At 36.1% G+C, this 15,881-nt stretch overlaps 1 protein-coding gene across 1 annotated transcript in view; it reads left to right on the top strand.

Moving 5' to 3' along the window:
- Positions 1–6,401, top strand: part of CNGB3 (cyclic nucleotide gated channel subunit beta 3) — a 206,569-nt gene extending 200,168 nt beyond the window's left edge. The window contains exon 18 of the mRNA XM_037803185.1: positions 6,141–6,401. Coding sequence (XP_037659113.1) covers positions 6,141–6,401 — 261 coding nt within the window. The remainder of the gene's footprint in view (positions 1–6,140) is intronic.
- The last annotated feature ends 9,480 nt before the right edge of the window (positions 6,402–15,881 follow it).

The raw sequence follows: 15,881 nt of genomic DNA, 5'->3' as shown, positions 1-15,881 counted from the left end.
TTTAGCAATTCGAGGCATCTTTCCCTTTCAAAGAATATTTGATAACTAGCTTTTCCAAGTCTGCAAAGTAGATTGTTGGAATTTTGATTGGAATTGCATTAAATCTGTAGATCAGATTGGGTAGGATTGACATCTTAATAATGTTTAGCCTTCCTGTCCATGAACATGGAATATTTTCCCATCTCTTTAGGTCCCCTTTTATATTTGTAGTAAAGTTATGTAATTTTCTGTGTAGTGGTCTTTTATATCTTTGATTAAGTTTTTTCCTACATACTTGATTTTATAGTTGCTGTTGAGAATGTATCTTTTTCTTGAGTGTCTCTTCAGTTAGACCATTTCTAGTGTATAGGAACATTACTAACTATGTGCATTATTCTTGTATCCTGCCACTTTGCTGAATTTGTCTGTTAGCTCAAGTAACTGTGTCATCTGTTTCTCAGGGTTTCCCAGATATAAGATCATGTCATATGCAAATAATGAGAGTTTTTTTTCTTCCTTTCCAATTTATATGCCTTTTATTTCTTTGTCTTGCCAGATTGCTCTGGCTAGAACATCTAGCATGATACTGATTAATAGTGGTGACAGCAGGCATCCACTGAATACTATGCTAGCTGCGGGTTTTACATATATGCCCTTTATAATATTGAGGAAGTTTCCTTCAATTCCTACCTTTTGAAGTGTTTTTATCAAAAAAGGATGCTGAATTTCGTTGAATGCTTTTTGAGAATCTATTGAGATGATTGTTTGTTTATTCCATTTTGATTTGTTAGTGTGTTTTATTACATTGATTGATTTTCTTATGTTGAACTACCCTTGCATGCCAAGTGAAGCCCACTTGGTCATGGTGTATGATTTTTTGTGTGTGTCTTTGGATTAGATTTGCAAGTATTTTGTTGAGAATTTTTGCATCTATATCCATTAGGGAGATTAGGCTGTAGTTTTCCTTTCTTGTAGCATCTTTACCTGCTTTTGTATTGAAGTAACTTTGGCTTCATAAAATTAGTTAGGTAGTGTTCCATTGTCTTCAATTTTTTGAAAGAGTTTAAGTAGGATTGGTGTCAGTTCTTTTTGGAAAGTTTGGAGAAGTCCCCTGTGAAGCTACCTGGCCCTGGGCTTTTATTTGTGGGAAGCTTTTTTTTTCTTTAAATTCATTTTATTGAGATATATTCACATACCATGCAGTCATACAAAACAAAGCACACATTCAGTTGTTCACAGTACCATTACATAGTTGTGCATTCATCACCAAAATCAATCCCTGACACCTTCATTACCAAACACACAAAAATAACAAGAATAAAAATTAAAGTGAAAAAGAGCAATTAAAGTAAAAAAGAACACTGGGTGCCTTTGTTTGTTTTCCTTTCCCCATTTTTCTGCTCATCCATAAACTAGACAAAGGGGAGTGTGGTCCATATGGCCTTCCCAATCACATTGTCACCCCTCATAAGCTATATTTTTATATAATCGTCTTCAAGATCCATGGGTTCTGGGTTGTAGTTTGATAGTTTCAGGTATTTACTGCTGGCTACTCCAATCCACTAGAACCTAAAAAGGGTTGTCTATATTGTGCATAAGAGTGCCCACCAGAGTGACCTCTCGGCTCCTTTTGGAATCTCTCTGCCACTGTAGCTTATTTCATTTCCTTTCACATCCCCCTTTGGTCAAGAAGATGTTCTCCATCCCACAATGCCTGGTCTAGATTCCTTTCCGGGAGTCATAGTGCATGTTGCCAGGGAGATTCACTCCCCTGGGTGTCTGATCCCATGTAGGGGGGAGGGCAGTGATTTCACCTGCCAAGTTGGCTTAGCTAGAGAGAGAGGGTGTGGGAAGCTTTTTGATGACTGATTGGATCTTCTTGCTTGTGATTGGTTTGTTGAGATCTTCTCATTCTTCTCTGGTCAGTCTAGGTTGTTCATGTGTTTCCAGGAAATTATCCATTTCCTCTGAATTAATCTAGCTTATTAGCATATGATTGTTCATAGTATCCTCTTATGATTTTTTAAATTTCTTTGGGATCTGCAGTAATGTCCCCCCTCTCATTTATTATTTTGTTTATTTGGGTCTTCTCTCTTTTTGACTTTGTCAGTCTAGCTAAGGGTTTGTCAATCTTGTTGATCTTCTCAAAGAACCAACTTTTGGTTTTATTTATTCTCTCCATTATTTTTTTGTTTCTCCATATCATTTATTTCTGTTTTAATCCTGATTATTTCTTGTCTTCTACTTGCTTTGGGATTGGTTTGCTGATCATTTTCTAGCTTCTTCAGTTTTCCATTAGTTCTTTGATTTTAGCTCTTCATTCCTTTTTAATGTATGCATTTAGAGATATAAATTTCCCCCTCAATACCACCTTTGCTACATCCCATAAGTTTTTGATATGTTGTGTTTTCATTTTCATTTGTCTCTAGATATTTAGCAATTTCTCTTATAATTTCTTCTTTGACCCACTGATTGTTTAGGAGTGTGTTATTTAACCTCCAGACATTTGTTAATGTTCTAGATCTTTGATGGTTATTGACTTCTAGTTTCATTCCATTGTGGTCAGAGAATGTGCTTTGAATACGTTCAGTCATTTTAAATTTATGGACACTTGTTTTATGCCCCAGCATATGCGCTATCCTGGAGAATGTTCCATGGGCACTAGAGAATAGTGTGTATCCTGGTACTTTGAGATATAATGATCTATGTATGTCTGTTAAGCCTAATTCATTTATCATATTATTTAGGCTCTCAATTTTGTTATTGGTCCTCTGTCTAGTTCTATCTATAGAAGAGCGTGGTATATTGAAATATCCCACTTTTATTGTAGATGTGTCTGTTGCTCCCTTCAGTTTAGCCAATGTTTGTCTCATGTATTTTGGAGCTTCTTGATTGGGTGCATAAACATTTATGATTATTATTTCTTCTTGGTGAATTGTCCTATTAATATAGAGTGTCCTTCCTTGTCTCTTATGACATCTTTGTATTTAAAGTCTATTTTGGGGGCTGTATAATGGCATAGCCACTCTGGAAGACAGTCTGGTGGTTCCTTAGAAAATGAGATATCGTGTTACCCTTTGATCCAGCAATTTCACTTCTTGGTATGTACCCAGAAGATCTGAAAGCAGTGAGATGAACAGATATTTTCACACCGATGTTCACAGCGGCATTATTCACAATTGCGAAGAGCTGGAAACAATCCAAATGTCCTTCAACAGATGAGTGGATAAACAAAATGTGGTACATACACATGATGGAATACTATGCAGCAGTAAGAAGGAACGATGTCCTGAAACATATGACAAAATGGATGAACCTTGAAGACATTATGCTGAGTGAAATAAGCCATGCACAAAAAGAGATATTGTGTTACCACTAATGTGAACTCTGTGAAAAATGTAAAATAAATGTTTTATATTGTAGAATGTAGGGGACCTAGCAATAGACAGCAACTAGTGAAGGGGGAACAATAATCTAATAAGAACAGATAAGTTATGGAGGATAATGTTAATGTTATGGGAACAACTATGGTTTGTTAATTTTTGGGGGGTATGGTAGGAACATGTTGGAAGCAAAGTAGTTATTTTAGGTTATTTGTTTTTCTTATTGCTTTGTTTTATTTTGTTTCAAATGTTTTATAATTTTTTGATAAAGTTAAAAAAAGTCTATTTTGTCCAATATTAGTATAGCTACCTTCTTTTTTATTTTATTTTATTTTTTTGACTAATGAAAATGTTTTAAAAGTTGATTGTGGTGATGAATGCACAACTATATATTGATACTGTGAGCCAGTGATTGTATTCTTTGGGTGTATTATAGGGTGTGTGAATATATCACAATAAAATCTCATTAAAAGAAAAAAAAAGTAGAACTAAAATCAAAGACCTAACTGTACACCTGTAGGAACTGAAAAAAAGAATAGCAAACTAATCCCAAAGCAAGAAGAAGGAAAGAAATAACAAAGATTACAGCAGAAATGAATAAAATTGAGAATAAAAAAACAATAGAGAGAATTAACAAAACCAAAAGTTCATTCCTTGAGAAGATCAATAAAACTGACAAACTCTTAGCTAGATTGACAAAGGAAAGAGAGAGAAGATGCAACTAAATAAAATCAGATATGGGAAGACAACATTACTACTGACTCCACAGAAATAAAAAGGATCATAAGAGGATACTGTAAACAACTGTATGCCAACAAATTAGACAACTTAGACAAAATGGAAAAATTCCTAGAAACACAAGAACTACCTACACTGACTCTAGAAGAAATAGAACATTTCAACAAACCAATCACAATACAGAGATTGAAATACCATCACAAATGTCCCAACAAGTAAAAGCCCAAGACTAGTGGCTTCACAGGTGATTTCTACTGAAAACATATGCAAAACATAGCCAAAAGAAATCAAAGACCTAAATAAATGGAAAGGCATTCCATGTTCATGGATTGGAAAATGTTAATTCTACCCAAATTGATTTACAGATTCCATGTAATCCCAATCAAAATTCCAATGTCTTACTTTGCAGAAATGGAAAATCAAATTATCAAATTTATTTGGAAGGGTAAGGATCCCTGAATAGCCAAAAAAACATCTTGAAAAATAAGAACAAAGTTGGAGGACTCCCCCTTCCTAACTTTAAAGCATATTACAAAGCTACGGTGATCAAAACAGCCTGGTACTGCCATACAGATAGATATATTGACCAATAGAATTAAACTGAGAGTTCAGAAATAGAACCCTATGTCTATGGCCAATTGATATTTGACAAGGCTGCCACATCCACTCAACTGGGCTAGAATAATCTCTTCAACAAATGATGTTGGAAGAGCTGGATATCCATATGCAAAATAATGAAAGAGGACCCCTATCTCTTTTTTTGTTGTAAAGGTTTGGAAATGGTTAGTGGTGAGGTAGTATGTTATGGTGAGTATGATTAACAGCACTGAATTATGTTTGTGAATGTAGGTGAAATGGGAAGTTTTGGGTTGCATGTGCTACTAGAAGGAAAGTTAGAAGACAAAACATGAGGCTGTATAACACAATGAACCCTGTTGTGGATGATGGATTGTGGTTAATAGACAAACATAAGAATGTGTTTTTATGAATTATAACAAATGTATAACCCTATTACAAGGTGTTAATAATAGTGTGGTATATGGGAAAAAATACAACTAATGTAAACTATGGACTGTGATTGACAGTAATATTTTAATATTCTTTCATCAGTTGTAACAAAGGTAGCACACTAATACAAAGTGTCACCAATAGAGGGTATATGGGAATGTTGTATTTTTACATGACTTTTCTGTAAACTTACAATTTCTATAATTTAAAAAAAATACAATAATTTAAAAAACCATTATGCTAAGTGAAAGAAACCAGACACAAAGTACTACATATTGTATGATTTCATTTATATAAAATGTAAATATAAATAAATTTTTTGAGACAGAGTTAGATTAGTGGTTATATAGAGCTGGGGAAAGATAGAAGGATTAAGAGGTGACTGCTAAGGGATATGGGGTTTTCTTTTTGGAGTAATGAAAATGTTTTAAAATTTATTGTAGTGATGAATGTACAACTCTGTGATTATACTAAAAGCCATTTATTGTACTCTGGATGGATTGTATGTATGTGAATATATCTCAATAAAACTGCTTTAAAAAGAAAAAAACTAAAACCAAAGCAACCATGGGACAAATGGAGAAGACTGTATTTATGAAAGAGATATGAGTTTCTTCCTGAGGTTCTCCCATAAGCTTATGCAGAAGGAAAACCATAGTTTTTGTAGTATTTTTATAGTATTTGATTAATACTTTTTTATTAAAAAGTTCATATTTTAAAAGCAAAAATAAAGATACCTGTGAGGATGAAGAGTCAGAAAGAAGGAGGACCAATAGAAATAGAGTTCCTTGACTGGATCAAAAATACAATCCAGACCAATATTGCAAGTCCAAAGTATCAGCTTTACCCCATTCTCTAGCACTCCAGAAAATGACTGTCAGAATTACGGTCTCTATCAGGGAGACAGGATTCTGATTAATTTAATTAAGACAGTCTTTGTTTTGGTGGTGATCCTTAGCCATTGTATGTTAATTAAAAGAATCCAGTGTCCTTTATTATGATTTCAGTCACAATTCTTTCTGTTTCTTCCAGAAAAAAAGTGAAAATTCTGAAGTAGGAGAGGGTAAAGGAAAAGAAAATGAAGACAAAGGAAGAGAACCAGCAGAGAAACCACTGGACAGACCCAAATGTAGAGCAAGTTCTATTACAGCACAGGAAAAGCCCCAGTCTATTAGAAGGGCAGCTTTATCCAGAGGAACTGTCTGTCAATCACTCATCATCAGCATGGCTCCTTCTGCTGAGGCTGGAGAAGAAGTTCTGACGATTGAAGTCAAAGCAAAGGCTAAGCAATAAATTATTATCTTTAGATGTAATCTAGCTAGTTCCCGAAGAGACTGTACTCAGGATTGCAGCTTAAATTAAGGAGGGAAAAAGGTCTTGCCGGGATCCCTGAGAAACCATAGGCAACCCCCTAGCTTTGTTTCTAGGATTTTCTGAGAGTGTGATTTTATGCAGTAGTTATAGGAAGATTATTTTAAAACATCCCTATTCTCCATTGTCATTAGCTTTATGTTTTTGCTTTTTCTTCTATTATAGTAGGCTTCTTTTTCTTCTGTTCTTTATTGGTGATGTTTCTTCCCTCCATTTTGATTAGCTTGGTCTTGGCTGTGATGTGATTCACTGTCTTTTCCTCTTAATTTTTGGGGGTATAGATTTTTGTATTGCACCATTAAACTCAGTTAAATGTTCTATATATATGAATACTATCTCTTGCAGGGAGGCATGAGATTTTAATAAAATGTAGCGAAAATTAGGTAATTTCCATTCACATGAGGGTGATGAGTCACAATAATATCGATTGACCCTGCAGCTGAGACTGGAGGAAAACAGGATCATGGATCCTTCTAAATGAGAAATCTAACTTTCAGAAGACTCCACTGAAGAGCTGTGTTGTTCAGCAGTACTCACAAACCAATTTACAAAATCACATTGAGGCAACATGTTGGAAAAATTATACCCTTTCATAAAAAAAAATAATAATAATAACTTTAGTATTTTTCCCTCATACCAGCCTCAAAGGCAGCAATCAGCCTAGCTCATCTGGCTCAACTGAATCAAGAAACCAGATCTTCCCAATCTTCATGTAGGCTAAAATGACATTCCTCAAAATCTTCTTCAAGCACTTACGTCAAAACATACCAGATCTGAGCTTCCTGTTTCAAGCTTTAGTAAATAGTGATGAAGTTAGAGAAACGCAGATTGCACACGTCAGATTGACATATCCACACAATTTGCAGAACCTACATGTACAGCTGTTTACAAAATCTCCACGTTAATTAAGTGCACTTCAGGAAGTTGTCCTCATGAATCAGCTAACATTAGCATAATTACTAAAGCTTCATGCTGTGAGGAGGCTGAAAAAGCCAGGCTGGTGTTGGCAGTAATATTACATATAGAATTCCATAATAAATGCCATTAGTGTAGAACACTGAACTCTGTATAATGAGGCTATTTTCACATCCCAGAAGATAGTCATTGTAACAACACTTAGCTGAGAGGATTTTAACACATTGTATTAGCTAAGAAGTGTACAACATAGGTGTATTCAGCAAACCATATTACAAATCAATCACTATAATAAAATGTTATAATTTGGTAGCGTCACCATATTTGAATATAGTGTTTAAGTATCATGTAACAAAATGTTGGTTGGTATTTTTCAGGATTTGAAAGAATATGGAGAAATTGTTAAAAAGCACTTACTGGAGAAAAGGGAGTTTTTGTGTAGAAAACATGATTAACAAAGCCAGAGAGGAAAAGTGAGATAGAATCTGAAAGGGTTCCATAATAGGAAAAAGCAAAGGGAAAAAAGCCCCAAACTTGTGACTGAGATGTTCTTCACTTATACCTTGTAACTTTATTCAAAGAAATTAAAATACAACACCATTGTAATTTATTCTCTTTCCCCGTCACTTATTTCCCCTCCTCTTTTACATCTTTCTAGATATCTTGTTCTTTTTATTTCCAGTGTCAACATCCCAGTCCATACTTTCTGTTCATTTCAAATAAGCATCTAATTTTCAACTACTTTCTGTTCTAATCATTGGTCTACCCTCTCAAACCCTTTGCCATGGAAAAATCAAAGCTTTCTAAAACACCACTTTTCACCATGTCACTTCTCTGCTCAGGGACTTACTATTTCCTCATACCAATTAAGTTTTATTTATCCAAATTTAATTACCTTTACCCCCATTCTTATCATCCACTGAAGCTGGTTTACTTGCTTTTCTTGAGCCACCACTTGCCTTTCTTTCTCTGGACTTCATCCAGGATCTCTCTCTTCTATCACTTTTACCTTTCCTATACTTCCAAGTCTGGTCACATTTATCGCTCTCAATTGCCTCCAAAAATATCAACCCATGATGGTTCTACCCTCAGGTGATTATTTTTTTTGCACTTTTGTACCAAACAGTACAATACTGCACTGGTCTTTAATTTTTGCTAATTTACATTTGTAAATTATAAACAGGCAAAGACTAGCTCTTATGCTTTATTTGTAAAAAGACAGAAAGCTCAGTTTTTTAAAGGGAGAGAAAATGTGAACAGGCAATTCACAGAAACAAAACAAATAGGTAATCAACATGGAAGAGATGCTTGACTTTATGTATGTTCATAGAAATACAAATCAGAACATTAATGGGATATCGCTTTATACCCATCAAATTATAAAACATTTGAATGCAGATAATAATACCATGTGCATAAAACTAGGTAAGTTGGAGCCTCCATACTGGCAGTACTTGGCAAAATTAATTATGAATATACCTTAAAAATCAGCAGTCTCACTTCAGAGTGGGCCCACTTACCCTGGAGAAATTCTCAAGCAGATTCATAAGAGGAAATACTGGAGGATATACACCCTTGTTTATAGTACAAAAGAATTAGAGGCAGTTCTATTGTGTAGGAGAAGAAAATATGGTGTGTGGGGTGTGGATGAGTTTATTAGCAATCAGAAGTAATAAATTAGATTTACATATAACATGGATAGTTCTTTTAAAAATATTAATACAGATTTTTTTTAAGTAAGAAAAGGAATGATGTCTTTAATAATATGATGCATGTATATTTTTATAAAGCCCATCAGGGAAAAACATTTAGTCCAACAAAGTCAAGTTTATTAACTTAGTGCAACAAAGGGGACTGCTCACCATAGGAAACATGGGCATTGCACCTAACTAAGGAAAAGATACGGTCATTACAGGATGTTGAGGAAGGGTAGAGGTTAAGTTGAGTTTAAATGAAGTCATAATTTGATAGGCTCAAATTAAAGCAGGACTGGGTATAAGGGAGAACATCAGGTCTGGGCTGAGAAGCAGACTCAGGGTCCTGTTTCCTTGGAAAATACTAAATTATGATAAACATGGACTATTGTGTCCAGAAACTCCTTATCTGAAGCTGTGCACCTGTCTGCTTCTCTGAGTCATTCTGACTCAGATCCTCCAGGCAAAAGTGGAATGTTTTATACTGTACAATTCTGTTCATATGAAATGTCCAGAACAAGGAAATCTCTAGAGATAGAAAGCAGATTAGTGGATGCCAGGGGCTGGGGGATGGGGAAATGGGGAGTGACTGCTAATGGGTATGGATAGAGTCTCTTTTTGGGGATGATGAAAATGTTCTGGAACTCGACAGTGGTGATGGTTACACAAAATTGTGAATATACTTAATGGCACTGAGCTATACACTTTAAAATGGTTAAAAAGGCATATTTTATATTAAGTGTATTTTATCACAATAAAAACAGAAAAAAAGTAGAATGTTCCAGTCTTACTGATAAGATTTCAAACAACAAAGTTTCTGATAGTCTATGATTTTAGAGAACAGAGTTTCTCAGCACTATGTCCTTTTGTTGATTAACAAAAGCAATTTTAACAAGATCCCGAATGAAAACATAGACAAAACACTATGTCTTTCAAAAATGTCTACATATCTAAGGAGCTATGTTAAATGCATTAGAGAAAGTGACCATAGGGGAGAGGGGGATGGACTTGGTAATAGGGGATAGAAGATGATGTGAGAAGAAAAATAATTAAATAATAAAATAAATTTTAAAAACTTAACCAATGATGATAGTATGCTATGAACTGAGAGGAATAATTAAATCAAGTCGACGCATGTGAGTTTCAGGTGTATCTACTAATAAGCTAGTGGAGAAGTGGGAATGCTATCAACAATCAACATCAGGATCTTTCCTTTAGCCTCGGTTATTCCTTCAGCCACACAGGGAGCCACTACTCTGTGTGCTGACTAGGGCCTGACCAGCTGATGAGGTGTTTCTTCTTCATATAGGCGTGTCTTCACTTGATCATTGCAGAGACTACTGAGCATGCTTAGTTTCATGAAATATGGGGGAACAAATCTGTTCATTGGTGAAATAGGAAGAGGAACAGTGAAAGATGAGGAGTCCATTGTGAGGAGTCAAGTGAAAATGAAGAGAGAGTCAATTAAGATGTAAAATAACAGGTACCACCAAAGAGCAACTCGGCCTGAAAATTTTGAATTCCAGCCCTAAATTTTCAGCATCTCTGTTAAAGGAATTGTGGTGACTTGAAGCCTTATGTACCTTAGAAAAACATGTTCTTAAATTTAATCCATTCCTGTGGGTGTGAACTCATTGTAAGTAGCACCTTTTCATGAGGCTACTTCAGTTAAGGTGTGACCCACCTCAATCATGATGGGTCTTAATAATCCTATTACTGGAATCCTTTATAAATGGAATGAATTCTGACATGAGAGAGAAAGAGCCACAGACATTGCAGCCAGAAGCTGAAATCATTGGAAATGAAGATGGCGCCATGCACATTGCCATGTGACAAACTAAGGACCAAGGATCACTGGTAGCCAACCCCAGAAGCCACAAACTCAGGGAGAAAGCATCACCTTGATGATGGGGACTTGATTTGGATTTTCCTTTAGCCTCAAAACTGTAAGCTAATAAGTTCCTGTTGTTTAAGCCAAACTATTTCATGGGTATTTGCTTGAGCAGCTTAGGAAACTAAGACAGCTTTTTTTTTTTTTAGTTTTTATAGCTTTTTTAGTCTTTGCTCAGTATAAAATAGCTGAGTGAATGGAATCTGCATATTAAAAGTAGAAGTCCCTCTTTCCAGTGCAGTGCCAACCCCACCAGCCCTGAGTCTACCCTTAACATTCCACCAGGCCTCAGTCTTACTGTTGAGGTTTTGTTGAAATAATCTGGCTATATAACAATGCAGACCCTCCGGGTCTTATTTTTCTACACTCTCTTCATTCTCCTCAGCTGAAGATTTCTGAATTCCCAGAAAATGCTCATCAGATTGTCTTTTCCTCACTTAGATGCCCTCAAGATGACAGTGTTTCTTTATCTTCCACTATTTTATACTCAATTTCAACATTAAGTCTCACTGCTCAAGTCAAAGTTTCAAAAGGCTATTGGTGCAGGACACTCAACCAACCTCGTCCCCAATCTTCCAAAGTACATATTGTCTGCTGCCAGCCATCTACATTCATGATACCAGCCCTTGTTTGCCCTTGCCTTATGCAGGTTGGCACTTACATACTTCTCTGCAGGACCACTTTCCTTTGACCCATCTCCTTGCCTAAATGGTTCTCTATGGAATGCAAACTAATTTAGTATTAGTTTAAACCAAATACTATTAAGAAGTTAAAACAGCTCCCATACTAATACATGCATATTAGTTAATATTCCCTGAACACACACTATCGAGGGCATTTGAATGTGCCACAATAAAAGTTCAAATGTTGAGTTCCAGAAAAGAAAACAAATTACTTTTCCACTATATGCTCCACCACAAGGCTGGCGCATTAATGTAAACAATAAAGAATCAACTATTTTAGAACAAGATATTTTTCTTAATAATAGGTGAGTGGATAGGAAGTAATATCACACACACACACACGCCCACACACATACGCGCGCACGCACACACACACACACACACACACACACACAAGGTTGGGGCACAGTAAGTTCTTCATGCTAGGGTTCTAGATAGGCTCAAAATAATAGCTAACATGTAGCATTTACTGTGTACCAGATACTGTTCTAAGTGTTATACTTCTATCAACCCATTTATCCTTCATAACAACCCTATGAGGTAGTAATTATTTTTTATCTTCTTCTCCAGATAAGGAAACTGAGACATAGTGATCCTTCACTTGCCCTAGATCATTTTGAGTGCAAAGATTTCCCAAGATCAGATATTTGAAAGAATTCACTCCACTCCACACAGCATGCTTACACAGAGCTTTTATTTAAAAGCAGAAGATACAGTGCAGCAAGAAAAGGAGAATGCAGACTAGCATTTGGGGTCCAAGAGGCATCCTGTGAGCAAGGGTTGTTATTGGCACAAGGATCTCACCACAGTGTCTCAGGATAGAACCACCAAGATCTGTGTAAGGACTTTTGATTTTGGGAGAGCTCAAAGCAAAAGTTCTCAGTGGGAGTCTTATCTCTCTGGCCACCTAATGACAGCAGGCTAACCAACCAGGTAGGCCACTTGAAAACTATCAGTAAAAAAAAAAAGTGACCCTTGGGGTTGCGGGGGGAGTTTTGCACTTTAAACTCCGCGTCATAAACCTCACTGCCCTTATCTTGGCCAAGAGTGAAAAAGCCAACATCCAGGGGTCCCCAGAGAGAAAACTGGAGCTTTTCCAGTCCAATTGTAAAGCAACTGTATCCTCCACTATTATCCTATGACTAGCTGTAAATAGTGGAGCGAGGATTAAAACCCAGGCACTTTCACTTTATCGCTACCAAGACCTCCTCTCAAAAAGCTCATATATCATTGGACTTTATTTCTTCCCCTACTGCTGATAACCCACATTATCTATCTTCTGTCAGCTCCTAAAGCCCATGTTCATTAGCCATGTGAGAGCCAGGACAAGTGCTCTGTTCACTAACTGGCTAATTGATGATGCATAGATATATGCAAGTTCTTCCCCCATCCCCACCAGATCTTACCTCTATAATCAGTCACCAAAGGTATTGTGCAGAATGAACCAGTTAAAAGAGATGGATCCTAAAAACATCTCCAGGAAGGAAAAAAATTCTATATTTTAAACAGTAAAAGATTAAAGGAGCAAAACAAAGTATCCTTATAGAAGTAAAATTTTTCTGTGGACCAGAATGTTTATGTCAACAAGCAATTTCCTACAACTTACTGAAGCTTCCTCCAAGTATTATTTGCTCAAAATTGATTAGTACAAAAATTATCTCTTTACATTTCTTTCATCAGTGGCCCTCAAAATACAGCACAACCTATAAACATATTCTCTAGTCTAAAAAAATGCCCAGCTCTGCTTTTACATTGTCAGACTATATCAGCTAATTTTGCTAACTAAAACTTAGTGGTTTAAAATAACCATTTATTTAACTCATGATTCTAGGGGTTACCAGTTTGGGCTGTGTTCAGCTGATGGTTCTTCTGGTCTCAGCTGGGCTAACTCATGTTCTATAGTCAGCTGCTGGATTGGCTGGGAGTTGGCTGGTCTAGGATAGCTTCCAATGGGACAGTTTGTCTCTAATCCTTGTGCTCTATCATCCTCCCACAGGTTAGCCCAGTCTTGGAGGCTGCACAGCGTTCCAGGAGGAGAGAGAGCAGAAGCAAACAGGGCTCCTAAGGTCTAGGCTCAGAAATGGCATATCATTACTTCTGCTACACTCTATTAGACAAAGTAAGTCACAAGACCAGCCCAGATTCAAGGGAGGGAGAAATTAAATCCACCTTTTGATAGTAGAACTGCAAAGTCGCATTGCAAAAGGTATGGCTACAAAGAGAGTGAAGGATTGTCACCATTTTTGCAACCTACCACCAGACAGGTTTTCTAGATAAAATTCAGGACACCCAGTTAAGGAATAATTTTTAGGATTATGCAATATTCCCATGCAATATTTGGGAAATGCCTAAACTAAAAATTATTTATTGTTTTTCTGAAATTCAAATTTAGCTGGGCATCTTGTATTTTTATTTGGTAAATTTGGTAACCCTACACACAGACCATGTCAAAATAAATATGATTCTTTATCCAAAAAGAAACTAGAAATCACTTTTAAAGTGTACAACTACAACACATGTTGTATTACAATGGAGCAAAAGCTCTAAGAATACCCAAGGGAAAGGAGTAACTTGGGACTGTATTCCTGGAACCATCTTTCATTTAACACGGATGTTAAATAATGCTAGAACAATATATAACAGACTTGGTTTCATTTCAGTTATGCATTAGATGAAAAATTGCTACACAGAACACTAATAACAAGATAAGAATCTGTGCTTTCTGTAACTTGGGTCTGTTCTATATTTGCAATAATTCTTTTACCTTCCTATGAAGAATTTTTAAAATCTTAAACAATATGTTTCATTATGCTGTTCTGGAATTCATTATATCTAATTACACTTGAAATTCATGATTTAAGTACCTTATCCATACACTGGAGTAAAATTTGTTGCTCTCTTCTATGAGCTTTTATAACTAACTGTGTTTTTCCTACTATAACTTTTGTGACTAGAAGTGACAGTGCAAAGGTCAAATAAGCGTGCATCATTAAGCAATACAGCCTGACATTTCTAGACAGTAACTCCCTTGGATGAGTAAACGGAGTGACACCTGAAAGGTCACAGCCCCTCTTACTGTCCCTTTACACTTCGAGTCATCTCTGCCCCCTATACACAATGACACTGCTACAAATTTATTAAAACCCTCTCTGCTGGGAATCCTAACCAATACAGGATTCAGCAGTCACTGCATGTTAAAGGTTATTAACCTGGCTCATGATGAGGTTTCTTGAATTCAGCTTTAAATAACATCAAGCTCTGTTGTTTATACCAGAACCTTAGTATTAAAAGAGAACTTAGAGATCCCTACTCCAAGCCCCCGTTTTACAGAAGACAAACCAGGATCCTGTACCCAGGATCATAGTATGGCAGAGTCCGAGGTCAAAAATACTATGTTGCTTTTCAAATATGATGATCATGGACTGAGTTGATAAAAGTAGTGCCCACCTAAATAAAGTTTTTTTCAAATAAACAAGTACATTTCCCAGGATTTCACTGGGTAGGGTCAATAATGATTGATTCTGCCATGTTAGGACCATATTGATATCCCAAATTTGAAAGGATAGTTTCAGATTTAGCTTGTCCTTCAGAAAGGGACTTACTCCAGATTTCACTAACATAGGAATGTGAAAGATTAATATAGTTTAAATTTTAACACATTAGTAAAAGTGAGTAAAGTGATTAAGTTATGAATTAAAAGAGATATTACAAACACACATTCATCTTCTCATACTAACAATGTTCCGCAAACTCACCGTACTTTCCTACTTCATGGCCTTACCAATGTCATTTTCTTTGTCTGGAAGGTGCTTCTGCTCTCTTGGCATTATCAAACCTCATGCAACTGTCACAGCCCCGGTGAAAGGTCAAACCTTCCATGAAGCTCTCCCTGATATTCCCATTGTCCTGACTGCTCCCTGCATTGAATATAAACTCTCTCCACTCTAAGCTTCAGCATTTTCTCATATAAAGTAACTTCTAACACGTATTTCACTTACTCATCCAACAAGTGCCTACTAAATGCTAAATTCTCTTCTATGCTCTGGGAATACAGCAGTGAACAAAACAGATGAAAATCCATTATCTCTGGGAGTTTTCATTCTAATGGAAAGGAGAACAAGAAACAAAATGAATAAATAAAAACTAAAGGTTCATATATTAAATATAAATGCTATGGAAAAAAACAGGGAAGAGGGATAGAAAGTACTGGGAAAAGAGG

This window comes from Choloepus didactylus, chromosome 14, assembly GCF_015220235.1.
Source record: "Choloepus didactylus isolate mChoDid1 chromosome 14, mChoDid1.pri, whole genome shotgun sequence".
NCBI lineage: Eukaryota > Metazoa > Chordata > Mammalia > Pilosa > Megalonychidae > Choloepus > Choloepus didactylus.
Note: the sequence above shows the minus strand (reverse complement) of the source record. Positions and strands in the feature narration are given on the sequence as shown.